This window comes from Callospermophilus lateralis, chromosome X (assembly GCF_048772815.1).
Source record: "Callospermophilus lateralis isolate mCalLat2 chromosome X, mCalLat2.hap1, whole genome shotgun sequence".
Taxonomy (NCBI): domain Eukaryota; kingdom Metazoa; phylum Chordata; class Mammalia; order Rodentia; family Sciuridae; genus Callospermophilus; species Callospermophilus lateralis.
The window spans coordinates 97,052,440-97,077,790 of NC_135325.1; the positions used below are offsets into that span (position 1 = coordinate 97,052,440).

Below are 25,351 nucleotides of genomic sequence, written 5' to 3' on the forward strand. Positions count from 1 at the left end.
TGGCCAGGCCCTGGTAGTCCAGGGCCAAGGGGACTGCACATTTGCTGCTGCCACGGCCACCATCTTGGGGCGTGGTTGCCTTAGTCTGGGGACACCAGCCAGGGCCTGGAGATATATTGTTGGGGTACTTGCAGGTCTGGTTGCACCGAAGGTCTTCCTGCTGGGTGTGCTAGTGGCCACCATCTGGCTGCCTCTTTGCAGGGTCACTCCTTTGAGTGAGCACATCCCTGGTGGTCTTTCTGTAAGATAGAACAGCATTGACATCTTGGGACTGCAGCAAGACAGAACCCGGGGAATCTGAAGCCCAGCTTCGTCAGATTGCAGCTGGGTCTGCAGGGGCCAGCCTGGGCCTGGCAAGCCTGTGGAAAGCCAGAGACTGGGAACAACTCCCCAGGGGGAACACAAGTTGGAGAAACTGAAGAAGGGCTCAGTGAGCCCTGAAGTGCATGGGGATGGAAGGGGCCAGCTACAATGGGTGGGAAGACTGGAAGAGCGTGTGAAAGCATTTTGCTATCCACTCGCTTACCCAACAGGTCAAACACCTACAGGACTGGGGAGCTATGACCAAATTTCATACAACCCCCACCTACCAGCAGAAAAGGGAACCTAAGAAAATTTTTGGAAACCAGCAGAAGCAATCAGTCAATTTTCCACTGAGACTTCCCTTCCCTGCCCCTCACATCTCTACCATCTTTGAATCCAAATATTTTTCAAGCATCAATTAATTGAGGTGTGAGATATTTGAATAGTATATTACAGTTTGATTGTGTATTCTTATATTTTTCCTTTTTAAATTCTTTTATTTTTATTTTTATTTTTAAAACTCTGTATATATTTTTTCTATCAATTATCTGTCTTTCTTACCTCTCTGAATTCTTTCTTACCTCTCTCATGCTAACAGCCAATCTCTATTAATTCCTCCTATGCTCTTTTTTTTTTATAAAGAGAGAGTGGGAGAGAGAGAGAGAGAGAGAGAGAGAGAATTTTTTAATATTTATTTTTTTTAGTTCTCGGCGGACACAACATCTTCGTTTGTATGTGGTGCTGAGGATCGAACCCGGGCCGCACGCATGCCAGGCGAGCGCGCTACCGCTTGAGCCACATCCCCAGCCCCCCTCCTATGCTCTTGCTATAAATTTTTACCGCTATCTTCTCTCCTTCTCCCCCATAAGCATCACATCCTACACTACTTCAGTTTCCTCTTTGTCCACCATTTGAAATGGTAACCCTTTTAGCAAACTTACCATTTATATTGTAGACAATAATTGAACATATCATTTCTCTTTATTGTGACAAAACTGTAGATGCCTTCATAGGAGCTATTTGATTTAAGGTTGTATATTGTTTACATTGGGTGCTGTTAATATTGGTTTCCCTCTTAAAGGTGAGACACTGGAAGCCTTCAGGGACACGATAAGACTACAGAGTAGAAACTGTACTGCCTCAGATCCATACTGCTAGATGGGAAGATATACAAACTACATGAAAAAAACAAGAGAACAAAGTTCCTCAAACAAACCAAGATGTTCCAACAATAGAATCTGTAGGCAACACAGTAGAAGAAATGTCAGAGAAAGAGTTTAAAATGTATATAGTTCAACTGATCTATGAAGTAAAAGATAGTATAAGGAGTGAAATCCAAAAGAAAATGGAGGAAGCAAAGATCACTTCAATAAAGAGTTAAAGATTGTGGGGAAAAAACAAGCAGAACTCCTCAAAATGAATGAATCAATAAACCATATTATAAATTCAATATAAAAGCATCACCAACAGATGAGGCCACTTGGAAGACAGAACTTCAGGCAATGAAAACAAAATATATATAATCTGGAAAATAAAGTCAATCATTCAGAGAAGATGGTAAGAAACCATGAAGAGAGGGCTGGGCTGGGGTTGTGGCTTAGTGGTAGCGCACTTGCCTGGCTTGTGTGAGGCACTGGGTTCAATTCTCAGCACCATAAATAAATAAATAAAGGTCCATCAACATCTTAAAAAAAAAAAAGAAACCATGAACAGAACTTCCAAGAAATATGGAATAACATGAAAAGACCAAATTCAAAATTTATTGGAATAGACAAAGGTATGGAGATACAAACCAAAGGAATGCACAGTCTTTTCATGACATAATATCAGAAAATTTCCCAAATCTAAAGAATGAAATGGAAAATCAACCACAAAGAGGTTCACAGGACCCTAAATTTACAAAATTACAGCAGACCTACACCAAGGGACATTACAATGAGAATGACTAACATACAGAATAAGGATAGAATTTTAAAAGCTATGGGAGAAAAAAAATCAAATTACATATAGGGGAAACCAATTCAGATCTCAGCTGATTTCCCAATCCAGACCTTCAATGCCAGAACGTCCTGGAATAACATACCAAGTTCTGAAAGAAAATGGATGCCAACTGAGAATTTTATTTATTTATTTATTTTTTTAAAGAGAGAGTGGGGGGGGGGAGAGAGAGAGAGAGAGAGAGAGAGAGAGAGAGAGAGAGAGAGAGAGAATTTTAATATTTATTTTCTAGTTTTCGGCAGACACAACATCTTTGTTTGTATGTGGTGCTGAGGATCGAACCCGGGCTGCACGCATGCCAGGCGAGTGCGCTACCGCTTGAGCCACATCCCCAGCCCAACTGAGAACTTTATATCCAACAAAACTAAGCTTCATATTTGAAGAGGAAATAAAAACATTTCATTATAAACAAAAGTTAAAATAATTCACAACTAAAAACTATAGAACATTCTAAACAAAATATTCCATGAGGAGGAAATGGAAAAAAAAAACAATGAAAACCTGAAAAGGGAGGAACTACACTAAAGGAAAAGTCAATCAAAGGAAAAATCAAATCAAGTTAAAAACCAAAAATAAACCAGAATGGCCAGGAATATAAATCATATCTCAATAATAACCCTGAATGTTAATGTTCTAAACTTATCCACCAAAAGACCAGCAGATTGGATTTAAAAAAGACCAAACAATATGCTGTTTCTAGAGACTCACCTCCTAGGAAAAGATATCCACAGACTGAAGGTGAAAGATTGGGAAAAAACATATCACATGTACTGTGGATACAAGTGGGGGTTTCTATGCTCATATCAAATGAAGTAGACTTTAAGCCAAAGTTAATCAAAAGGGATAAAGGAGGATATTACATACTGCTTAAGGGAATCTGATATCAACAAGACTTAACAATTGCAAATATATATGCCCCAAACAATGGAGCATCTATGTACATGGAACAAACCCTTCTCAACTTCAAGAATAGAAAAGACCACACACAATAATACTGGATGACTTTAACACACCTTTCTCACCACTGGGTAGATCTTCCAAAACAAAAAAACAAACAAACAAACTAAACAAAGAAACTGTAGAACTAAATAATACAATCAATAATATAGACTTAGTGGACATACATAGAGTATTTCATCCATCATTGAGCTAACACACTTTCTTCTCAGCAGCACATGGATCCTTCTCTAAAATAGACCATATGTTATGCCACAAAGCAACTCTTAGAAAATACAAAAAATAGAAATACTACCCTACATTCTTTCAGATCATAATGAAATGAAACTAGAAATCCATGACAAAATAAAAAATAGAAGCTACTCCAACACCTGGAAACTAAATAACATGCTATTGAATGATGACTGGATAACAGAAGAAATCAGGAGGAAATGAAAAATACTTAGAGGTAAATGAGAACACCAATATAACTTATCAAAATCTCTGGGACAGGCTGGGGTTGTGGCTCAGTGTTAGAGCCCTTGTCTGTCACGCATGAGGCCCTGTGTTTGATACTCAGCACCACATTAAATAAATAAATAAATAAAAATAAAGATGTTGCATCCATCTACAACTAAAAAAACATTTAAAAAAAATCTCTGGGATACTAAGAAGACAGTGCTAAGAGGAAAGTTTATTGTATTGAGCTCATTCATTAAAAGAATAAAAAGTCAACAAATAAATGACCTAACATTACATCTCAAAGCCCTAGAAAAAGAAAAAATAAAAAAAACCCAGAAGACAAAAAGAAATTAAAATCAGAGCTGAAATCAATGAAATTGAAACAAAAGAAACAATTAAAAAAATTAAAAAAGTGAAAAGTTGGTTCTTTGAAAAATATAAACAAAATTGATAAATCCTTAGCTACACTAATGAAGAGAAAGAGAGAAAACCCAAATTACTAAAATTTGTCATGAAGAAGGAACTATCACAATGAACACTACTGAAATATAGAAGATAATTAGAAACTATTTTGAAAATTTATACTCCAATAAAATAGAAAATCTCAAAGACATTGACAAATTTCTATAAAAAAAAAGGACACATACATTTTAAACAGATCAATTTCAAGCAACGAAATAGAAGACACCATCAAAAGCTTACTAACCAAGAAGAGCCCAAGACCAGATGGATTCTCAGCTGAGTTCTACAAGACCTTCAAAGAAGAATTAACGCCAACATTCCTCAAATTATTTCATGAAACAGAAAAGAGGGAACCCTCCCAAACTCATTCTATGAGGCTAATATCACCCTGGTACCAAAACCAGACAAAGACATATCAAGGAAAAGAAACTTCAGACCAATGTCCCCGATGAACATAGATGCAAAAATTCTCAATAAACTTCAGGCAAATTGCATACAAAAACATATTAAAAAGATAGTGCATCATAATCGAGTGGTGTTCATCCCAGGGATGCAGGGTTGGTTCAACATATGGAAATCAATTTGGAAGATGGAAAGATCTCCCTTGTTCTTGGATAGGCAGAATTAATAAAACGACTAAAGCATTATACAGGTTTAATGCAATTCCAATCAAAATCCTAATGACATTTCTCACAGAAATAGAAAAAGCAATCATGAAATTCATCTGGAAAAATAAGAGACCCAGAATAGCCAAAGCAATCCTTAGCAAGAAGAGTGAAGCAGGTAGCATCACAATACCAGAACTTAAACTATACTACAGAGCAATCCAAACACAATGCAGTGTTGCCTTATATACTCTCTGTGAGTACCCCCTTTAAATATTAGCCCCTTTGTCTCCCTTATATGCTAACACACATTCTGATTGGGTGTTCTATACCATAGAGTTGCAATAGAGTTATAACGAAGTTGCACACTAACACATAGACACTGACTGTACCACGCTACCTGACAGACTCATGTAGTGCACATAGTTACTGAGTGCACCATGTCATCTTCTATTTGTTTTGGGAGAGCCCTTACCACATCCCTTCATGGTATCTTACCCAATGGTAGAGGACAGGCCTCACTAGGATAGTTTCTTGGATCACAGATTGAGAGAAGCTCAGTGTGATCTGAAAACTCCAAGGCAAAACCCTACCCATCAAATTACCAGTACATGGGTGAGTTGCCCCTTTCTCTTTATCTGCCTTGCGACAACCTCCCCCAGTCTCAGACCCTGTCCTACTGACCTTCAGTTTTACCAGTTTATACTTTATCAGACTACAGGGAAAGATAATCTTATTTCTTTAGGAAGAGTAGTGGTTTGCCCCTCCCATCTTTCTCCCTGGTGTGCTCCCACTTACAAGGAGGGTCCCATTCCCTAGGTTTCTAAACCTCCCAGTTTCTCTAGGAAAAAGTCCCATGGGTCTCCTGATGTTAATTGATTCTCTAAGATATTTTGTCCATTGCTACCCAACACTTATTGTTACTTGTATTCTTGATAATTGCCATTCTGACTGGAGTGAGATGAAATCTCAGTGTGGTTTTAATTTGCATTTCTCTAATTGCTAGTGATGTTGAACATTTTTTTTCATATATTTGTCTACCATTTGTATTTTTTCTTCTGTGAAGTGTCTGTTCAGTTCCTTTGCCCATTTGTTGATTGGGCTTTTTTTTTATTGTTGTTGTTGCTTATTTGGTTTTTGAGTTCTTTTTATATCCTGGAGATTTATGCTCTATCCGAGGTGCAGGTGGCAAGGATTTTCTCCCATTCTGTAGGCTCTATCTCTTCATGCTCAAGTTTTATCTAAGTGCTATATAAAAGTTTGTGAAATGAAAGCTTATGCAAGTCTAATTCAGGCCAGCTAACTAATAAGTGCTGACTTTTAGGCATTGTGTCTGACATAAAGGGGCCACATTGACATTTTAAAACCTGGTTTACATGTGGTTGCTTTGAGCACACAAAGATTTTATTATCATATAAATGGGATGATTTATACATCAGATAATAAGTCTATTTCTTATCATTAACACTGTTTCTCTTATTGATTTCATTTTGTGTTTTCCTTATAAAACTTTATAATAGTGTTGCATATTAGTGTTTTGCAGAAGTACAACCAGACTGTATAATTTTTACTCCTGAGATAAGGGATGCAGTGTTACATGCAGCCCCTCTGTCCATTTGTGGTGCCCTGGTATCAATGTTATCCCCATTAGTAGGGCAGCACCTACAGCAAGAAACACAATTGATAGCAAATCCAAAAGAGACGGGAAAATTGTGGCAGAAAACCCAGTCCAAACTGGAAGGACCTCTCCAAGTGTCTAGTAGACAGATGTGGGTAGACTTAATAGCAGCAGGAGTAGATGAGAGGAAAAGAGATGAATAACCTCATGCCACTCTGGTACACTCTGGAAGCAGTTGCCAAAGGACAAGAGGATTAAGTCATTGTTTTTCAATAAGAACAAAAAAGAGGAGACATTAAGGTAGAATGGACTCCTACTCCAAATGGACTTCTACTTTGTCTCCAAAAAGGGACAAAGACAATCCTCTCCTATTAGGAGATATAATGGAAGCAGAGTACATGGCTCTCCCTGACGAGTATTTGAGCCCTTGGTTATAGGCTGACTAGGGGTGAGGTCAAGGTTCAGTGGTCTGAGCCATGTCTCTGAACCAGAGACCATTTATAGAATTGGCAATACATTGGTCTTGCAAAAACATTCAGAGCCACGTGCAGTGGGCACATGCCTGTACCCCAGTGACTCAAGAGACTGAGGCAGGGGTATTGCAAGTTTGAGGCCAGCCTCAGCAACTTAGCAAGATCTTATCTCAAAATAAAAAGTAAAAAGAGCTGAGGATGCAACTTGGTAGTAAAGGACCCCTGTGTCCACTCCCCACTACTGATAAATAAATAAATAAATAAACAAACAAATAAATAAATAAATAAATTCAGAGAGTAACATCATTGGTTGGACATGGGAGCTGGATGTACATTGATATATGGTAATCTTGACAAGTTCTGGGCAGGTTAACTGCTATTAATGGATATGGGAAGAAAACAGTGAATCTGAGCCGGAACATTGATGCTGTGTCTTAGATTCCCACCACCCACCTACTACCTGGTGTCCATAGCTTTCATTCCTGTATATATTGTAGATATCAATGTTTTATGGGGCAAACACCTACAAATTAGTATAGGGGAGTTTCATATGCATTGTCAGGGGATTAAGCACGTGCCAGCTGTAAAGTCAATATTAAGGGAACATGCCAAACGCCACTCTGTTGTTTTATCTATGCCACACTAGTTCCCTTGTTGCCATCAAGAGATAACAGAGACCAATCCCAATGGTCTGGGAGGCTGAGACAGGAGGATTGAGAATTCAAAGCCAGCCTCAGTAAAAAGCAAGGCGCTAAGCAACTCAGTGAGACCCTGTCTCTAAATAAAATACAAAATAGGGCTGGGGATGTGGCTCAGTGGTTGAGTGCCCTTGAGTTCAATTCCCTGTACCCCCCCCCCCCCAAAAAAAAGGAGATAACAGAGACCATACTCCAATTGACTAAAGTAAACATAATTGGCCCAACCTACAGCCCTTTTAACTTCCCTGTGTGGCCAGTAGGATGGAATTTGGCATGTAGTAGTGGGTTGCAGAGAATTAAATAAGTTGATTCTTTTACTATGCAGCCTTTCACAACATGACCACCATTCTAGGAGAGCTCAGCACGCATCTGGTAGCATACTGTTGTGTGCCAGGTCTTGCTAATGCTTTTTTTAGCACAGATATAGCCCCTGAGAGTCAAGACCCCATTCACCTTCATGTGAGAAGGCCTACAAAGGACCATTACCAGGCTACGTAAATGATGTCTCCATAGCCCCATCTAGTGTCCATGGTATGGTAGCACAAAATTTAGAAACCTGGTCCTGACTTCTTTTTTTTAAAGACAATTTTTTTTTTTTTTCCAAAAAGCAGGAAGCACTGTTGTATATCTTTATTTATTTACACTGCTAAGGATTGAACCCAAGGATTCATGCATGCCAGGAAGACACACTACCACATCTCCAGCCCTGGTCCTGACTTCTATTGGTAAAAAGTTTTTGCATTTAATTTTTTTTTTAGTTGTAGATGGACAAAATACCTTTATTTTATTTATTTATTTTTTATGTGGTCCTGGGGATCGAACCCAGTGCCTCATGCATGCTAGGCAAGCACTCTACCACTGAGCCATAACCATGGCCCCAGTTCTTGCATATTGATGACATCCTTCTCTCTTCTCCTCTTTCTTCTCCTCCTTCCTCCTCCCACCTCCTCCTCTTCCTCTGCCTCCTCCTCCTCCTCCTCTTCCTTCTTCTTTTTCTGTGACTCATTTGCAAGGTTGAGAATGGGCCATGAACCCTAACAAAGTGCAGGGCCCTGGTTTATCAGTGAAATTCTTGGGTGTTATCTGGTCAGGTAAGATAAAATTTATACCAGTTGGAAATATAAGAATTTGTGGGGCTATTGGGTTTTTGGAGGGATTTCATTTCTCATCTGGCTCAATTATTATGACCCATATATAATTTGTGTGGAAGGGGTACAGTATGGAACGGGACTGACTGGCATATTGAGGCATTTAATGAGGCCAAATCAGTAGAACAGGCACAAGGAACACTAGACACACCAAAACCTGCTGAACTTACTGTCCATGTCACTCTAGTCAGCTATGATTAGGTATTATGGCAGTGGATTAAGAGACATAAAACCCCCCATCAGATTTTAGCCACAGTTATAGAAGGGGGCAGAAGAATGTTATAGCTTCTTGGAAAGACAATTGCATGCCACTTATGCTGCATCCCTTGCCATGGAACTCATCACCAGAGAAGCATCAGTCAAGGTCATACAACTGGTAAAGATGGCTGGAGAAAGCTCCAGGAGAGGAAATTGCCATTGGACTACTTCATAAAGCAAAACATGCATGACAAAAGACTGTGTAGGCAGTAGTTACATGTTGGGTACTGCCCATATAGATGTGTGAGGTTGTTGCTGCATGCCACAACTGCCTTGCTTGCTCTCAGTACTATCCACAACAACAGGATGCTACTGAGAGGGCATATAAAACAAGGTGACGTCCTTGTTCAGTGAGAGCAGATAGACTGTAGGCCCAGTATCAGAGGGGCCAAATAAATATGCTTCGACTGTGTGATCACAGCTACAGGATTGATGTAAGCATTCCCAAACCAAAGAGCCAATCAAATGGCAATTATTAAGGGGCTGGGGTTGTGGCTCAGCAGTAGAGTGCTCACCTAGCATGTGCAAGGTGCAGGGCTTGATCCTCAGCACCACATAAAAATAAATAAATAAAATAAAGGTATTGTGTCCAACTACAAATAAAAAAATAATTTTTAAAAAGGCAACTATTAAGGAACGAGTCTGGCTGAGTGCCATGTATGGCACATCATAGGTAACTGAGAGTGACCAAGTGTCGCGACCCCTTGCCTGCATGGAAGACGCAACTCAGGAATCTTCTTTCAGCAGTTTATTCAGGCCCTTGATATTTTTTCTCCCTCCCTCGGATGCCCCTCCCAGCCTTAATAAAGCATCTCAAGCCCCAATGCGAAGCTGCCACGTGGAACTTTCTCATAGGGTGTTGAAAAACCATGCGCCAACCCTCCCAAATAAGGAGTTGTTTGTCACAGACCACAGCGGAGCCAGCGCCATCTTGTAATGGCGACCATAATCTGCAGAAGCGGCTCACCACAGTTCCCCCCTTCTGTTTTCTGAAAACAATACAGGCGAGAGTAGAGGTCCTATCCCACTGTGCAGAAGTGGCTGCATAGTATGGCTCAGTCCTAAGGAGGGCCCTTCCCCAGATCCGAGGCCATATCAGCCGACGCCTTTTTTCGTGGGGCGGGGCGTGGACATCAAACCCGCATGCAATAGGACATGCTCTCCTTGAGGTCCACTTCAAGGATCACTCAAGTGCAGTGCCTTGCCTCGCATCCTGTATCGTGACGATGGTGGACGAAGGGGGATAGCTGAGGCTGAACTGTGGCTGTTTACAACGACAAACAAGTTGACAGCACCCTGAAAGAAAGGCATGGACTTTAAGGCGATAGAGAAGCACTAGTGTGGAAACCCATCTGCGTGCAATGGCAGCAAGACCGGCAGAGTGCAAGGGCTTTCCAACACTAAGAGAATAACGAGGAAAGACATGCCGATCCCAGTGCAATGTTATAATAACTTGGGGTGCAACGACCATGTCAAAGATTTACTGTTTAAGATGCGCAAGCCAGACTTGAGGTGAATTGCCATTTTCTAAAGCTGCAAGAGTTTGGATGATCATAGCCTTATCGTGAGCACTGCGGGCCTTGAGGCGACAGAGAAACCACAAGCAGAGAAACATACCGAAGCAACACATTGCACCAAAAATGCCTACCCCCACGCACTCTTTAAAAAAGGAAAAGGCAGAAGATATCCAATCGGCGAATTGACCCAAAGTCACGGGATCAACACGGGTACTATTCAAGACAGCTATCTGGGTTAGTTGAGACTGGATCATGTCTTCCGCTTCCATGGACCAATTTCCGGCCAAATATTCGCCAATGATGCGGGAAGCATTCCTGGAATCATTAAATCTGACAGAGGTTATGCATAAATGTGCACGTTGGTCAACACAACCCAAACGCACCAAGTCAGCCAATTCTTCTACCTGAGCTTGGAGCAAATCTATTCTTTGGTTGGCAGCAAAAATCCCTGACAAAATATGTTGATTAATTGTATTTTGGGATTCAAGTATAGTGGAAGTTTGTTGGACAACTTGATTAATGGTGGCAGCAGTTTGTACTTGATTGGCCATAGCCACTCCGGCCGCAACCGCTGCAGCAGCAGATACCACCACGGCTGTCACTATAGCCGCTGTGATTCCAAAATCTCTGCGGACTCTAAGTAGCTCAACAATAGGGAATTTATCAGGATCCGCAGTGACCGGGATTGGGACAAAAGTTGGAATTTTCATAACCACTGCTACAGTCCAGGAACCATTCCAACACTCAGATAAGAGACAGGTAATATGAGAACAATCCAGCATCCCTGACGAGGTGGCATTAGCCAAAAGGAATAAGAACGGGGATTGGACACAGACCATTGCAGGGGGCAATGTGGCATTATACAACAGAGAGTTGAATGAAACAGATGTAAGTCTATTACCTCGTTCACTTTCCCTAACAGTACCAGAAACATTAGCCAGCCAACTTTTGGCTCCTAGCAACTGAGCCAGTGCAGAAATATCGGCTGAAGCCCCCTTTTCATTGGAAATCAGCCATTGAAACCAGGACCAACCTACTCCTGTAGAGGAGTTGGCACTGTTGTTAAAGCTATAAACATACCTCTTAAGAGAGGGGGAAAGGGAGAAACCTTTAGCAACTTGATGTTTCTCCCAAGAATGATCTTGACAAGGCGTAAATGTTGGGGGGAAACCAAGATTAGGGGAACAGTAAGGAGAGGCCTTGAAATGAGTGGCATCATGAATACTACTAGAAGAAGGAGGCACTGGGATTAGTACCTCGGAGATAATAGCCAAGGTAGTTATGTTAAGAGCAGAGCTGCTGTTTGTGGGGGTCCCTGAGCCTGATTGCTTCCCCGAAACTACCTTGCTCAATACAGCACTGATAATGCTTCCTGAGACCTGATTGGACCGCAATGGGTCCTCCCAGTTAGTCAAATTTTTGGTCTTAAGGCTAATGCAATTAGCGTTTCTAAGGCTGAAACAAAAAACTCCTGTGAGATTAACTTAAGATTGATTAAAAATGCTCTCCATGTCCCCTCTAGGAGAGGCACAGGGAGCAGACATCTCACATGAGGTAGAAAAAAGAGTGGGGAGGACACTAGAATTACCATGAACCGGCATCGGCATTGGCCATGCCCGTGCCACTGCCCACCACTGCATTGGTGTCGCCTGTGCCATCGGCACCAGCACCAGAGCCAGAGCACTTAGCAGAATGAAGATCCTCATCACGGGATTGCTGTGGTATCTCTTGTTGCTGGTCAGTTGATGTCAAGACTCTTCTTGTCAGGCATTCAGGAACCCACAACGGTTCCGTGCGATCCTGGGGAAAAACACATACAGATCCTCGCGCCCATGTCAGCACGGGGTCAGGGCCATTCCATTGGCCCGTAAGAACATCCTTCCACTTTACATAGCCAATCACAGAGGGCTGAAAGGACACATGTCTATCAGCCGCAGAGCAACCATGAATATCCAAATTCAAAAAATTAATGGTAAAGAGAGCTAAGGACAGGCGTTCTTTAGGAGTGTGTTCAGCTCCTATTCCCCCTTTTTGTTTTTGTAAAGTTTCCTTTAAGGTGCGATGAGCACGCTCAACAATGCCTTGTCCTTGAGGATTGTAAGGCAGACCATGAGTAAGTTGCACTCCCATAGTAGAACAAAAAGATGTAAATTGTCTGCCAGTATAAGCAGGTCCATTATCAGTCTTAAGGGATGCAGGTGCACCCCATGCTGCCCATGCCTCTAAGCAGTGAGTAATGACATTACGTGCCTTTTCTCCTGATAAAGCAGAAGCATGGATAATTCCAGAGCACGTATCAACGGAAACATGCACATACTTGAGGTTACCAAAGTCAGGTATGTGTGTCACATCCATTTGCCAGACAACCAATGGCTTCAATCCCCGTGGGTTTACTCCATAATTAGGGGGATGAAGAAATGTGACACAATGGGGACATTGCAATACTATCTGCCGAGCATCCGCTCTTGAAATGGAAAAACGCCTGCGCAGCGTTAATGCACTAACATGGAAGTTTTGGTGAAACAACTTAGCCCCCTCTAAGGAGGAAGCCAAGCATATCAACTGACCTCTAGTGGCTGAGTCCGCACAGGCATTACCCTGGGATAACGGACCAGGAAGAGAGGTGTGAGCCCGGATGTGCATTGGATAAAAAGAAGCAGTGCGGCTACAGATAAGCTGTTGAAGCTGATTAAAGTAAGCAGATACATTATGGGCATCACTAATAGCTCCCACGGCCTCCAGGACTTTTAGTGCTTGTACCACATAGATGGAGTCCGAAATGAGATTAAAAGGAAAAGAACACTGTTTAAAGACTTCAATAACAATTTGTAGTTCTACCCATTGTGGATTTCCAGGAGCAAATTGATGCTGGATAGGGGGAGAGTCATTAATTACATAGGCTCCCATTCCAGACTTGGAACCATCAGTAAAAATGTTAACAGCCCCCGGAATTGGACTGGATGAAGTTACCTTAGGGAAAATGATGGGATGTTCTTTAACAAAATGGAGTAATGGATGAGAAGGGTAGTGATTATCAATACCTCCTTGAAACGAGCAACACAGAATAGCCCAGTTGTCTAGAGTAGCACATAAAACATTAAGTTGAGCTTTAGTGTAGGGTATGATAAGAGAAGAAGGTGATTGTCCGAAAAATTGAATGCTTTGTTGAATCCCTTTAAGTGCCAACGCTGCAACAGCATCAGGATAATATTCTAAGGATTTTCCTGGGGATACATGTGGGTGAATCCATAGTAAAGGCCCATCTTGCCACAGTACTCCAGTAGGCTGCCGCATAGTGGCAAGCACACATAACTGGAAAGGTTTATCACTCTGGAGCCTGCATAGAGTAGCATGCTGTATAGCTTCTTCTACTTTTATAAGGGCCGCTCTAGCCTCTTTGGTGAGGCTACAAGGGGAAACAAGAGCTGGATCACCCTTAAGAGTAGCATACAAAGGCTGTAGCACAATATTAGGAATATGTAAATATCCTCTTATCCAATTAATATCTCCCAGCAGTTTCTGAAAATCATTTAGAGTTTGGAGATCTTGAGTCCTGATGGCGATTTTTTGCGGTTTTAGTTTGTCATACCCAATTGTCGCTCCCAAATACTTAATAGAATCCCCCGTTTGAACCTTTTCAGGTGCGATGTGCAGTCCATATTGAGCTAACAGCATCACTAGTTCTTTATAAGCCTCATTAACTGTCTGTTCTAATTTTGCGGCCAATAACACATCATCCATATAATGAATGATCTTGGTGGAGGAATACTTATGTCTGAGAGGTGCGAGTGCCTTCCCCACATACATCTGGCACATCGTGGGACTATTAGCCAATGCCATTCCCTGCGGCAACACTACCCACTCAAACCTTTGATCTGGTTCCTCGTGGTTACACGGGGGAAGGGTAAAGGCAAAACGTTGTGAATCTTTAGGATGCAAAGGAATAGAAAAGAAACAGTCTTTAATGTCAATAACAATAATATGCCAGCCTTGAGGAACAGAGGAGAGCAGAGGCAGCCCTCTTTGAATGGGCCCCATAAGTTGCATTTGAGCATTAACTGCTCGTAGATCATGCAGTAGGCGCCATTTCCCTGATTTTTTCTTAATGACAAATATGGGAGTATTCCATGGAGAAGTAGAAGGTTGGATGTGACCCAAGTCAAGTTGTTCTTTGACTAGATCATGGGCTGCTGCCAATTTAGCCGAGGGAAGAGGCCACTGAGGCACCCAAACAGGCTCCTCGGTGAGCCATGTTATGGGTATTTGAGCCCTAGTGGCCCCTAGGAAAAACCCAGACCAAACCTGTTAAGCTTTTGATGACCTTGCACAGGATGCCTACGCCCCTGTAGGTGTTTTCCTAGTCCTAGACCTGGCCTATACCCCATATTTTGCATGATTTGTTGAGACACTGGGGAATAGTCATTACTAAGAGTGAACCCCATGTCTTTCATCAGATCACGGCCCCATAAAGAAATAGGTAAATCAAGTACATAAGGCTGAAAGGTACCATTGTGTCCTTCCGGGTCCTTCCAAGATAGATGTCTACAGCTGATTTGAGGGGCTTGGGCATATCCAAGTCCTCTTAGGGATTGATCAGAAGTCTGCACTGGCCATCCCCTAGACCAGTCCTTAAGGGCTATGATACTACGATCTGCTCCTGTATCCAACAATCCCACAATAGATTTACCTTCTATGCTTAATTTCAAAGTGGGGCGATTGCTCATATCCAGTGACAAATAGGCATAATTCCCTCCGGTGGTACCAATCTCATTTCCCGTCCGTGACCTTGAGTCAGCAGGGCAGTAGTTATGCAAGCTAGGCAAAATTAGCAATTGAGCAATCCGATCCCCTGGGGAGATAGACACAATGCCCCTTGGAGCTTCCACCATAACCTTTATTGCCCCTACAGTATCAGGGCTTATGACTCGGGGGAAAACATGAAGACCTTGTAGGATAGAGGATGCACGTCCAATTAACAAACCTACAGTGCCGGTGGTAAAGGCCCTTTGAACTCAGTTTCCACCAATTGGACTCCCATCTTAGGTGTTAATACGAGTCTGGAGGTGGAACAGAGGTCCAATCCTGCGGCACCTGTAGTGGCTCTCCGCGTCTCGTGGGATGGCGCAGAGAAGGCCATGTCTCGGGTTCAGGTGTGACATTCTCCACTGCCCCATATATTTGTGGGCCCTGGGGTCGGGGGCCCCTTCGGCCGTTTTTTGGCCCAGCTGAAATAGGCTGTCCATGGATGTCCCTTGCTGATCTACATTCTTTTGCCCAATGCTTCCCCTTTTTACATTTTGGACACAGCCCCGGTTGACGAGGGCCATTGGAAGGGCCACTGTGAGGAGGTCCAGTAAAATTGTCTTTTTTGGGACAGTCACGTTTGAAATGGCCGGATTGACCACAATGGAAGCATGTTCTGGCACCAGGACCGCCCCCTTTTGCAATCCGAAGGACAGCAGCTGCAAGACCTGCATTAGTTAAAGGTCCTCCAATCTCTCTACACACTTTCATCCATGCTTCTATGCCCTTGTTTTTATAAGGAGTGATTGCTGCTTTACATTCCTTGGTGCATTGCTCAAAGACCAATTGCTTGATAAGGGGCATGGCTCTATCAGGATCCCCAAAAATCTTTCCAGCGGCATCCACCATCCTTGCTACAAAATCTGAAAAGGGTTCTGTAGGGCCTTGTAGAATCTTGGTCAAATTACCAGACACCTCTCCTCTATTTGGAAGTGATTTCCATGCCCGAATGCAAATGTTGTTAATTTGATCATATGCCTCAAGAGGGAATCCTGTCTGTTGATTAGCAAATCTACCTTGTCCCAAAAGCATATCCTTGTCCCAATGGGGGTGTCCCGCCGCATGGTTTTGGGCGGCCTGCTCTACCGCGCCCTCTAGCACAAAGGCTCTCCAGTCCAAATATTTACCTGGAGAAACACAAGCCCGAACAAGGCTAGCCCAATCAGAGGGAGTCATACAGTATCTAGACAGACTCTCCACCTGAGTTAGTGTGAAGGCGGCATCCACCCCATAAGTGCGCACAGACTCCGCCAGGGTCTTCACAATTTTGAAATCTAAGGGCTCATGGAATCTTCCCCTATTATCATCCTGGAAAACTGGATAAGCAAGACCCATCTCAGCGTTAACAGCCCTCCATGTTTGGGCATGGAAAGCTCTCCCCGAAACACCCCCACCGTACGGCGGTGGATCCGGAGGATCATTTTTCTTGAGCCCCTGTTTATTTTTGTTCCCTTCTCCTATAGCTAAACTCCCTAGCTGACAAGACAGCCTCCCGAGCTCTTCCTCCTCATCCTCCTCTTCCTCTGACCCACTTTCGTATGGGGGTGTGCGCAGCGTACTGAGATCTGGATACAGTCGTCTCCTCCCCTGTTTCACGCTCCGCACACTCCCATCCTCCTGAAATACCTCACTTCCTGCCATCTCCGATTTTTCCTCATGTAATTGCTCTAGAACTTCCTGTCCTTTAGTAAGTGCTTCCTGACATCTGCCATCTGTGAGGCAACTACAGACCCTCTTCCAAAGGGGTATCACCCCACCCTCTAATATGCCCTGCTCAGAAGCAAAGTCAAGATCCTTGCCTAACTTATCCCAGCTAGGTATAGTAAGGCTGCCCGAAAACGCAAACCACGGTGCAGCAATATCTGTCTTCTGTAAAAATCTCTGTAAAGTACTACGTTTCACTTCTAGGCCCTTGGAACGTAACAGGCCATCTAGGGCCAGGAGAAGCGGACTTGAAGATGCGGCACCCATGACACAACAAAAGACACACAAAAAACAAAAGTGAAAGTACACAGTGCAGCTGCAATAAAATGTAACGCTCTCTCTTGCTTTACAGAGGAGCTGCCCTGCTTTGATCGCGGATCCCACTTACCTGGGACTAATCCCCGCTTTGATCGTGGATCCCACTTACCTGGGACTAACCGGTGCACCACCCCTGACTACTGAAAGTTCTGGTTCCTGGGTCTCGGCACCACTTGTCGCGACCCCTTGCCCGCAAGGAAGACGCAACTCAGGAATCTTCTTTCAGCAGTTTATTCAGGCCCTTGATATTTTTTCTCCCTCCCTCGGATGCCCCTCCCAGCCTTAATAAAGCATCTCAAGCCCCAATGCGAAGCTGCCACGTGGAACTTTCTCATAGGGTGTTGAAAAACCATGCGCCAACCCTCCCAAATAAGGAGTTGTTTGTCACAGACCACAGCGGAGCCAGCGCCATCTTGTAATGGCGACCATAATCTGCAGAAGCGGCTCACCACAACCAAGGAACCTACTTCACAGGCCATGACATACAACAGTGGGCTCAAGACCAGGGTATAGATTTCCCCCTGCCACACAATCCAACAGGAGCTGGATTAATTGAAATCATGCCTGGCCTGCTGGGACAAGCCTTAAGGACTGAGGGTAACGATGCAGGGATGTCCTGCTCATCTGCCTGAGGCACTGAGGACCCTAAAGGACAAACCCAGATGTCAGCAGCCTGTAGCTGTTTCTATGTTATTTCACCCATGGCCACCAGCATAAAGGTTACAGATAAAGGAAACTTCCACTGAACATTTTCTCAAGTTGTCCTGGGCAACAAGTAACAATTTACTGTTGCCAGCATCTCAAAACATCACATCAGAGACAAGGAATCATGGAATATGCAAGTAAGCCCCTGGTGGTTGCCTTACTGACTCCTTGCAGGGAGAGAGAATGTCTAAATATACAAGTAAAATTTACTGTGTTGGGAACTTGGCCCTTGCAAGAACAGATGATGCTACCTTCAGGTGTCATCACCTGAGGAACACTTTGTGTTAGTTTAAGATGGTAATATGTTTCAGAGGGGTTTTTATTCTTTTTATATCACAAAGTTCAAACATATACATTTGCCCCAGGAAAGCCTACTGTGCAGGCTACTTTACCAATACAAGATCATACAATAACCTGTATACTGCCTCAGCCCATTTTCCATTATTGATTCCTATTAAACATTTGTCATATTCTCCATAGATCAGCAACAAGGAACCTATTCCTGGACCGGACATGCCAACCAGACAACTGACTATTGGCTCTCCTCAGAATTCCCTGGGATTGTAGCACAAGGACTTCCCGGGTAGTCCAACCTGCAAATGAGACCAAATGGACTTAGATAAAACAGAATTGGAGGGCTGGGGTTGTGGCTCAGCAGTAGAGCACTTGCCTAGCATGTGTGAGGCCCTGGGTTCAATCCTCAGCGCCACATAAAAATAAATAAATAAAATTAAGGTATTGTGCCCAACTATAACTAAAAAATAAAATATTAAACAAAACAGAATTGGATGAAAAACATAATATCTCTCGTGCTTTAACCCAAGTGTCTAAACAAATTAATGCTATCTTAATTACCTTAGCATGCTTGTTAATAGATTCTTGTTTTATGTATTGCCATTTTAAGAAATGGACGCAATGTGCCCCTGGAGCCCTGTCCAAAGGGCTTTGTGGAAGACATATGGTGGTATAAGATTGTGAGGGACATCAGGGGCTTCTAAGGCACTGAAGGGGTGAAGTGTTGGGGTAAACACTAGTCACTGCTCAGGAAAGCTTGTAGTTGCAGGCAGTGATAAGAGAGACTCTAATCAGGGCTGGGGATGTGGCTCAAGTGGTAGCGCGCTCACCTGGCATGCGTGCGGCCAGGGTTCGATTCTCAGCACCATGTACAAAGATGCTGTGTCCGCCGATAACTAAAAAATAAATATTAAAAAAAATTCTCTCTCTCTCTCTCTCTCTCTCTCTCCTCTCTCACTCTCTCTAAAAAAAAGACTCTAATCAAATGTATGAAATATGATATGTCAAGAGCTTTGTAATGTTTTGAACAACTAATAAAAAAAAGAAAAAAAAAAGAAAGACTCTAAAGAATGTGATAATGAAGGAGAGGGAAAACTGGCCACTTCTCTTGTCTCCAACCTTTAGGTGAGGATCAAAGCAGAGTGGCCTTGGTTGTAAAGTACCTTATTTATGAAACATCTGAAGAAATCCACTTGAGCAGCGGGTCTGCCTATCCTATATATTCCTCCTGCCTGCAGGCTTAGCGTGTCCCTCCAGTGTATCCTTAGTATGTCCTTAGTGTATCCCAGTTTGCCATTGCCAAGGAATGAATACGTAATAAAATGTCCAAACCCTCTCCATTGAGTCCTCCAAATTCTTTCTTTGAGATCAGAAAATAGTACAGTGGGGACTTTGCATTCTTGGTTGAACAGTCCTGTGTGAGGTTCTTTCTACGGTTCCTCTTGTCTGGAGGAGACAGAAACCCAGTTCCCAATTCCCTTCCTCAATCCAAAGGGAGTATATTAGAGTTTACTTGAAATATTCTATCCTTTGTGGGCGCTTGAAGATCCATGTCTTGCTAACAGAGATCTCAGAAAGGGAGTTTGTAGTACCCCAAAATCTCCTTTCAGAATTAAGGAAACTTACTAAGGCAAAACTTTCTGACTTAGGATAGTAAAAATGTCTTCAAAACTGTAAAGTAGCAGCATCTCCTGACAGTGTATGGCCATAGCAGTTGGTTTCTTAGTCTGATTGTGCTGCTATAACAAAATACCATAGACTGGGTAATTTATGTATAAGAGAAGTTCATTCCTCACAGTTCTGGAGGGTGGAAACTCCAAGATGAAGGTGGTGACAGGTTTGGTTGTCTGGGGAAAGCAGTTCTCTGTTTCAAGATGGTATTTAATTAGTATGTCCTCCGAAGCAGAGAAATTTTGTGTCCTCATATGGCAGAGAGTGGAAGAGCAAAAGAAACAAACTCCCTTTATTTTTTATTTTTTTTTAATATTTAATTTTTAGTTATAGGTGGACACAAGATTTTTTTAGTTGTAGTTGGACACAATACCTTTATTTCACTTATTTATTTTTATGTGGTGCTGAGGATCGAATCCAGGGTCTTGCACATGCAAGGCGAGCTGAACCACAACCCCAGCCCAAGACCTTTATTTTATTTTTATGTGGTGCTGAGGATCGAACCCAGTGCCTCACACATGGTAGGTGAGCGCTCTACCACTGAGCCACAACCCCAGCCCACAAACTCCCTTTATAAGAGCATCTAATTCCATTTATGTAAGTCAATTCCCTGCCAAAGGTCACACTTTCCAATACTATTGCATTGGGGCAAAAAGGTCATAAGGATAGGATTGATGGTCTTGTAAGAAAATAAAGGCTTGTACTCTCTTTTTCTCTCCCACTCTCCCTCTCCCTTTCCCCCCTCCCTCTCCTTCTCTCTTTCTCCCTTCACTCATATACACTAAAGAAAGGCCATGTGGTAAGCACACAGGGAGAAGCAACCATTTGCAAACCAGGAAGAGACCACAGCATAACCTAACTATGTTATCACCTTGATCTCAGACTTTAAGCCACTCAGTCTGTGATATTTTGTTGTAGCAGCATGAACAGACTAAGATACCATTCATGATGTCTTATTCTTCCTCAATCCCCACATATTATGTCAGTATATCCTGTCTTCCCTTCCTTCAAAATATGCTATGTGAGGTCCCAGAAGGTGGCGACTTTCCCGGGCCTGTGGCACCTTGGCGCAGGTGGAGAGGTCAGGCTGGAGGGGGCTTCGGCCTCCGGCGTCGGGAAACGGCGGCGGGGGTGAGAATAGAAGACGGTTCCTTGGACATAATCCAGAGTATTGAAGAGGACCCACTTCTGGATGCCCAGCTTCTCCCACATCACTCATTACAAGCTCATTTTAGACCCAGATTCCACCCTCTTCCTACAGTCATCATAACAAATCTTCTTCTGTTTATCCATTACTGGGGATTGAACCTAGGGGCACTCTACTACTGAGCTATATCCCCAATCATTTTTGGAGACAGGAGATGGGCATTATTTTGAGTTTAAGATCTCCTTAAGTTGCTCAGGGCCTCACTAAATTGATGAGGCTGGCCTCAAACTTTCAGTCCTCCTTCCTTAGTCTCCTAAATTGCTGGGATTACAGGTGTGTGGCAATTTAGCAAGATCCTGTCTCAAACAAAAAATAAAAAGGGCTGGGGATGTAGCTCAGTGGTAAAGCACCCCTTCATTTCAATCCCTGTTATCAAAGGATGGATGGGGAGAGGCAGATCATTTGAGACAGATTCTGGCTATGTTGCAGAGGCTGGCCTTCAGTGTGTGATCTTCCTGCATCAGCCACCCAAGTAGCGGGGATTACAGGTTGTGTTTGTTGTTTTAGCGTTCTTGACAGGTGTGCTTTGTTCTTACCCTGACCCAAACGAGGACAAGTGCCCTGGAAACTACACCAACCCACTGAAAGTCCAGACAGTCATAATCCTAGGAAAAGTCATTTTGTGGATTCTGCACTTACTTCTGGAACGCTACATTCAGTATCACCACAGCAAAGTGAGAAACCGCGGCTACAACCAGATCTACCGTGCCACAAGGCATCTGAAGAGCCTCGCTCTGGTGACACACTCCACTGGAAACACGATGCCCCTCCTCATACTGTGCATGCAGCATTCTTTCCCTGAGCCCAGCAGGTTGTACCTTGACCTCATTCTGGCCATCCTGGCCCTGGAACTGCTCTGCTCCCTGACCTGTCTGCTCATTTATGCAGTGAAAATTAGAGAATTTAATAGAGCCAAACCACAGCCTGATGTACTTGAAGAAGAAAAAATCTATGCTTACCACAGCAATATTACCTCGGAAACTGGATTAAGGACTATTTCAAGCCTAGAAGAAATTGTTGAAAAGCAAGGAGACATAATAGTGTACTTGAAGCGACACAATGCCCTGTTGAGTAAGCGACTGTTGGCACTCACTTGCTCAGACCTAGCCTCTCAGCCAAGTAGGACATGAGAGGCTCACAGGCATGATCATGGCTGAAGAGTTCAGAGCAACCTCAGACTGAAGGATGACCTGTCCTGCTGCCCTAGGGAACCACAGCCCTTGCTGAAGAACATTGTGTAGCGTGTGTTGGAAACTTGAACTTGGTTCTCACCTGTGTGGCTGTTTAGTAGATGGGGCTTATGGATCATTTGAAAGGCAAGCTCTCTACCACTGAGCTGCACCCCCAGCCCCCACGCAGCTTTTATAGAGAATTTCTTCACTGTAGGACCAAGGCCTCACTGGGTGATCAACAATACAAATTCTACATTGTTCTGTTCTCCTGAAACAAGATAGGAAAATTACCTGGACCAGTGTGAGCCCAACCAGCAATACCTGTTACCTTGGTAGTACCTTCCATTGACAAAAGCTGAAAAATTCAAAGGATTTATGTCTTTCACTTTATTTTTGCTCTTCTTCAAGAAGTTGCCATGTATTTCTGTACTAATTATCCTTTCATTGGGTCATTAATTTCAGTATAGAAATGGAACCTTCTATGATTTTAAATCTGTATAAATAGAAAAAAGACACTTTATTTAGACTTGGATTATATGTAAAAATTGTGATGGGAATAAAATGTCATATCAGTTTCTATACAGATACTAAACATACCTAGTTCTTGATATAAAAAGTATTTTTGTGAGTAAATGGAATTATTTCTCCATTCTTCCTAGCGCACCCCTTTAATTTATCAATTTGCTCTCAGTACCTCTACATGCTGCCTTTTTTTGTTGTTGTTGAAGGCTCAGTATGGGGGGAGGAGATATTTGTGATTATACAGTGATTATGTGTAGTCAGTAGATGAATACTGTGACTTGACAGCTATCCATAGCTTTATAGGAATGTTTTGGATGACCAGATAGACGAGGAATGTATTCATTGGATCTGTTACATATGGAGAGCAGATACCTGTTTCCTTTAGATACAGCCATTGCTGGGGCATCTAAAATTTTTCTAAGATAAGTATGATTATGTGTCACCTGCAGGTAAATACAGTTGAATCCTCAAAATAGTGACATTCACAAACTGAAGCCAAATTGTATTTTAAAATTTAGATTCTAAATTCTCAGCCAGGTGTGATGGCCCACGCCTGTAATCCTAGCAGCTCAGGATGCTGAAGCAGAAGGATTGTGAATTCAAAGCTAGCCTCAGCAACTTAAGAGTCCTGAGCAACTCAATGAGACCCTGTTTTAAATAAAATATAAAAAGGGCTGGGGATGTAGCTCAATGGTTAAGCACCCCTGGGTGCTTAAAATTAAAAAAAAAAAATTTAAGTTCCCTCCCTCTTCCTTTCTTTTCTTTTTAATAGGTGTCTCAAAGCTATTGCTTTCTCTGGAAAATTGTTTCTACATTTTGGAAGAGCCTATAACCTTTGCATCTAGTTGTTTTCCTTAAAACACCAGTGGTTTTGAGCCAGGCTTGGCGACACACCCATAATCCCAGAAATTCAGACACCTGAGGCAGGAGGATCACAAGCTAAAGGCCAGACAACTTAGTGAGACCCTTTCTCAAAATAAATAAAAAGGACTGGGTATGTAGCTCAATGGTAAAGCACCCCAGGTTCCATCCTCAGTATGGGGGGAGGGGGGCAATGGTGTACCCCACTGAACACATTCCCAGCCTTTTTTATTTACTATTTTGGGGCAGGGTCTCATTGTCACCCACGCAAGGCTTGAGCTTGTTACCTTCTATCTTGGTCTCCTAAATTGCTGGGATTACAGGTGCATGTCACTATGCCTAGCTCCCATCAGTAATTTTAAAGATATAATATTTATTTTAAAATGCAGCTTGGATATATTCAGTTTCTGAGATGTACTTGATGAACATGGGTTTACAGGGAAAGGTATGATAAAGTTGGGATGTTCGGGTCTGATATGATATCTGTATAATCACTAACACTTTTCTAAACTCAGGAACATTTCAAACAATAAATGAAAGTAAGTCTCAGTAATAGCAGGATGGGAAAATGGACAAAACAATATAAATGTTAGGGATTCTATTCATCGGACTAGTTTTGTGCTAGCATTGTGGATACAAAAAAATAAAACCTGGCTTGCAGTTTACATTGTAAAGAAGGTAATGATTTCTAGGCTCTTCTATTGCAATAATTGCAGAAGCCCTGGATATAGGTGCACAGCTGGGTACAGTGGCACAGGCCTGTAATCTCAGCTACCGGGCAGGCTGAGGCAGGAGAATCACAAGTTGGAGGCCAGTCTCAGCGACTTCTTGACACCTTGTCTCAAAACAGGCTGGGGAATGAAGCTCAGTGGTAGAACCTCCTAAATTCAGTGTCTGGTACAGAAGAAAAGATAACTATAGGAACACAGAGTCAGAGGATACACTTGGGTGGTAGGTTTTAGGAATTCCTGGCAAACTAATCAGTAAAGAAGCAAAGCAGATAGCTACAAAATACCACAAGCACATTGTATAGAATGCGTTGTATAGAACTTGAAACGGAGGGTCTTCAGATCTTGGAGGCCTTGAGCATATGCTGAGGAGCTTGCACTTATTATATTGATAATAGGATCCACTGAAAGATTTCAATCAAGGAAACGATGTCACTTTTAGGGGGATCTGATTGTATTTGAAATGGAGGAAAGATGGTAGCAAAAAGATATAGCCCTGAACAAGGGCAGGTATAAGAATATTTAATTGTGATTATATATGTGTATATGTAAATATAAAGATGTACATGTGTGATCCAAATGACAATAGCATCATGACATATTATAAAGTTAAAATCTTGTTATTTTTTAATGGAGACATTGAAAAATATAAAGAAAAGCAATGATTTGAAATTCTACCAAGTATTTATACCTATTTGGACTGCTGTTTTTTTCCTACCCTAATCAATTGTGACTGTTGTCATTCTGTAATCCCTGCCCATTGGATGAAATGTTGTTTCAAATTGCATTTCTTCGAACACTAATGAAACTGATGATTTTTGCCAGATTCTTTGGCCTTTTATAAATCTTCTATGATGTGTATTAAAGTCTTCTGCTTAATATTCTCCC

General features: G+C 42.5%; 1 protein-coding gene across 1 annotated transcript; it reads left to right on the forward strand.

Moving 5' to 3' along the window:
• Window positions 1–20,987: 20,987 nt before the first annotated feature.
• On the forward strand, window positions 20,988–23,111 carry LOC143638657 (transmembrane protein 192-like). The gene is made up of 2 exons (XM_077106496.1): window positions 20,988–21,264; window positions 21,667–23,111. The coding sequence occupies exons 1-2, from the start codon at window positions 20,988–20,990 to the stop codon at window positions 22,308–22,310; spliced, it is 921 nt and encodes a 306-aa protein (XP_076962611.1). The 3' UTR covers window positions 22,311–23,111.
• Window positions 23,112–25,351: the final 2,240 nt, after the last annotated feature.

Excerpts from the sequence above, each read along its gene's own strand:
- LOC143638657 (XM_077106496.1), top strand. The coding sequence starts at position 20,988 with ATGCTATGTGAGGTCCCAGAAGGTGGCGACTTTCCCGGGCCTGTGGCA. Across the intron at positions 21,265-21,666 it reads AAATCTTCTTCTGTTTATCC|AGGTTGTGTTTGTTGTTTTA; the intron begins ATTACTGGGGAT and ends AGCGGGGATTAC.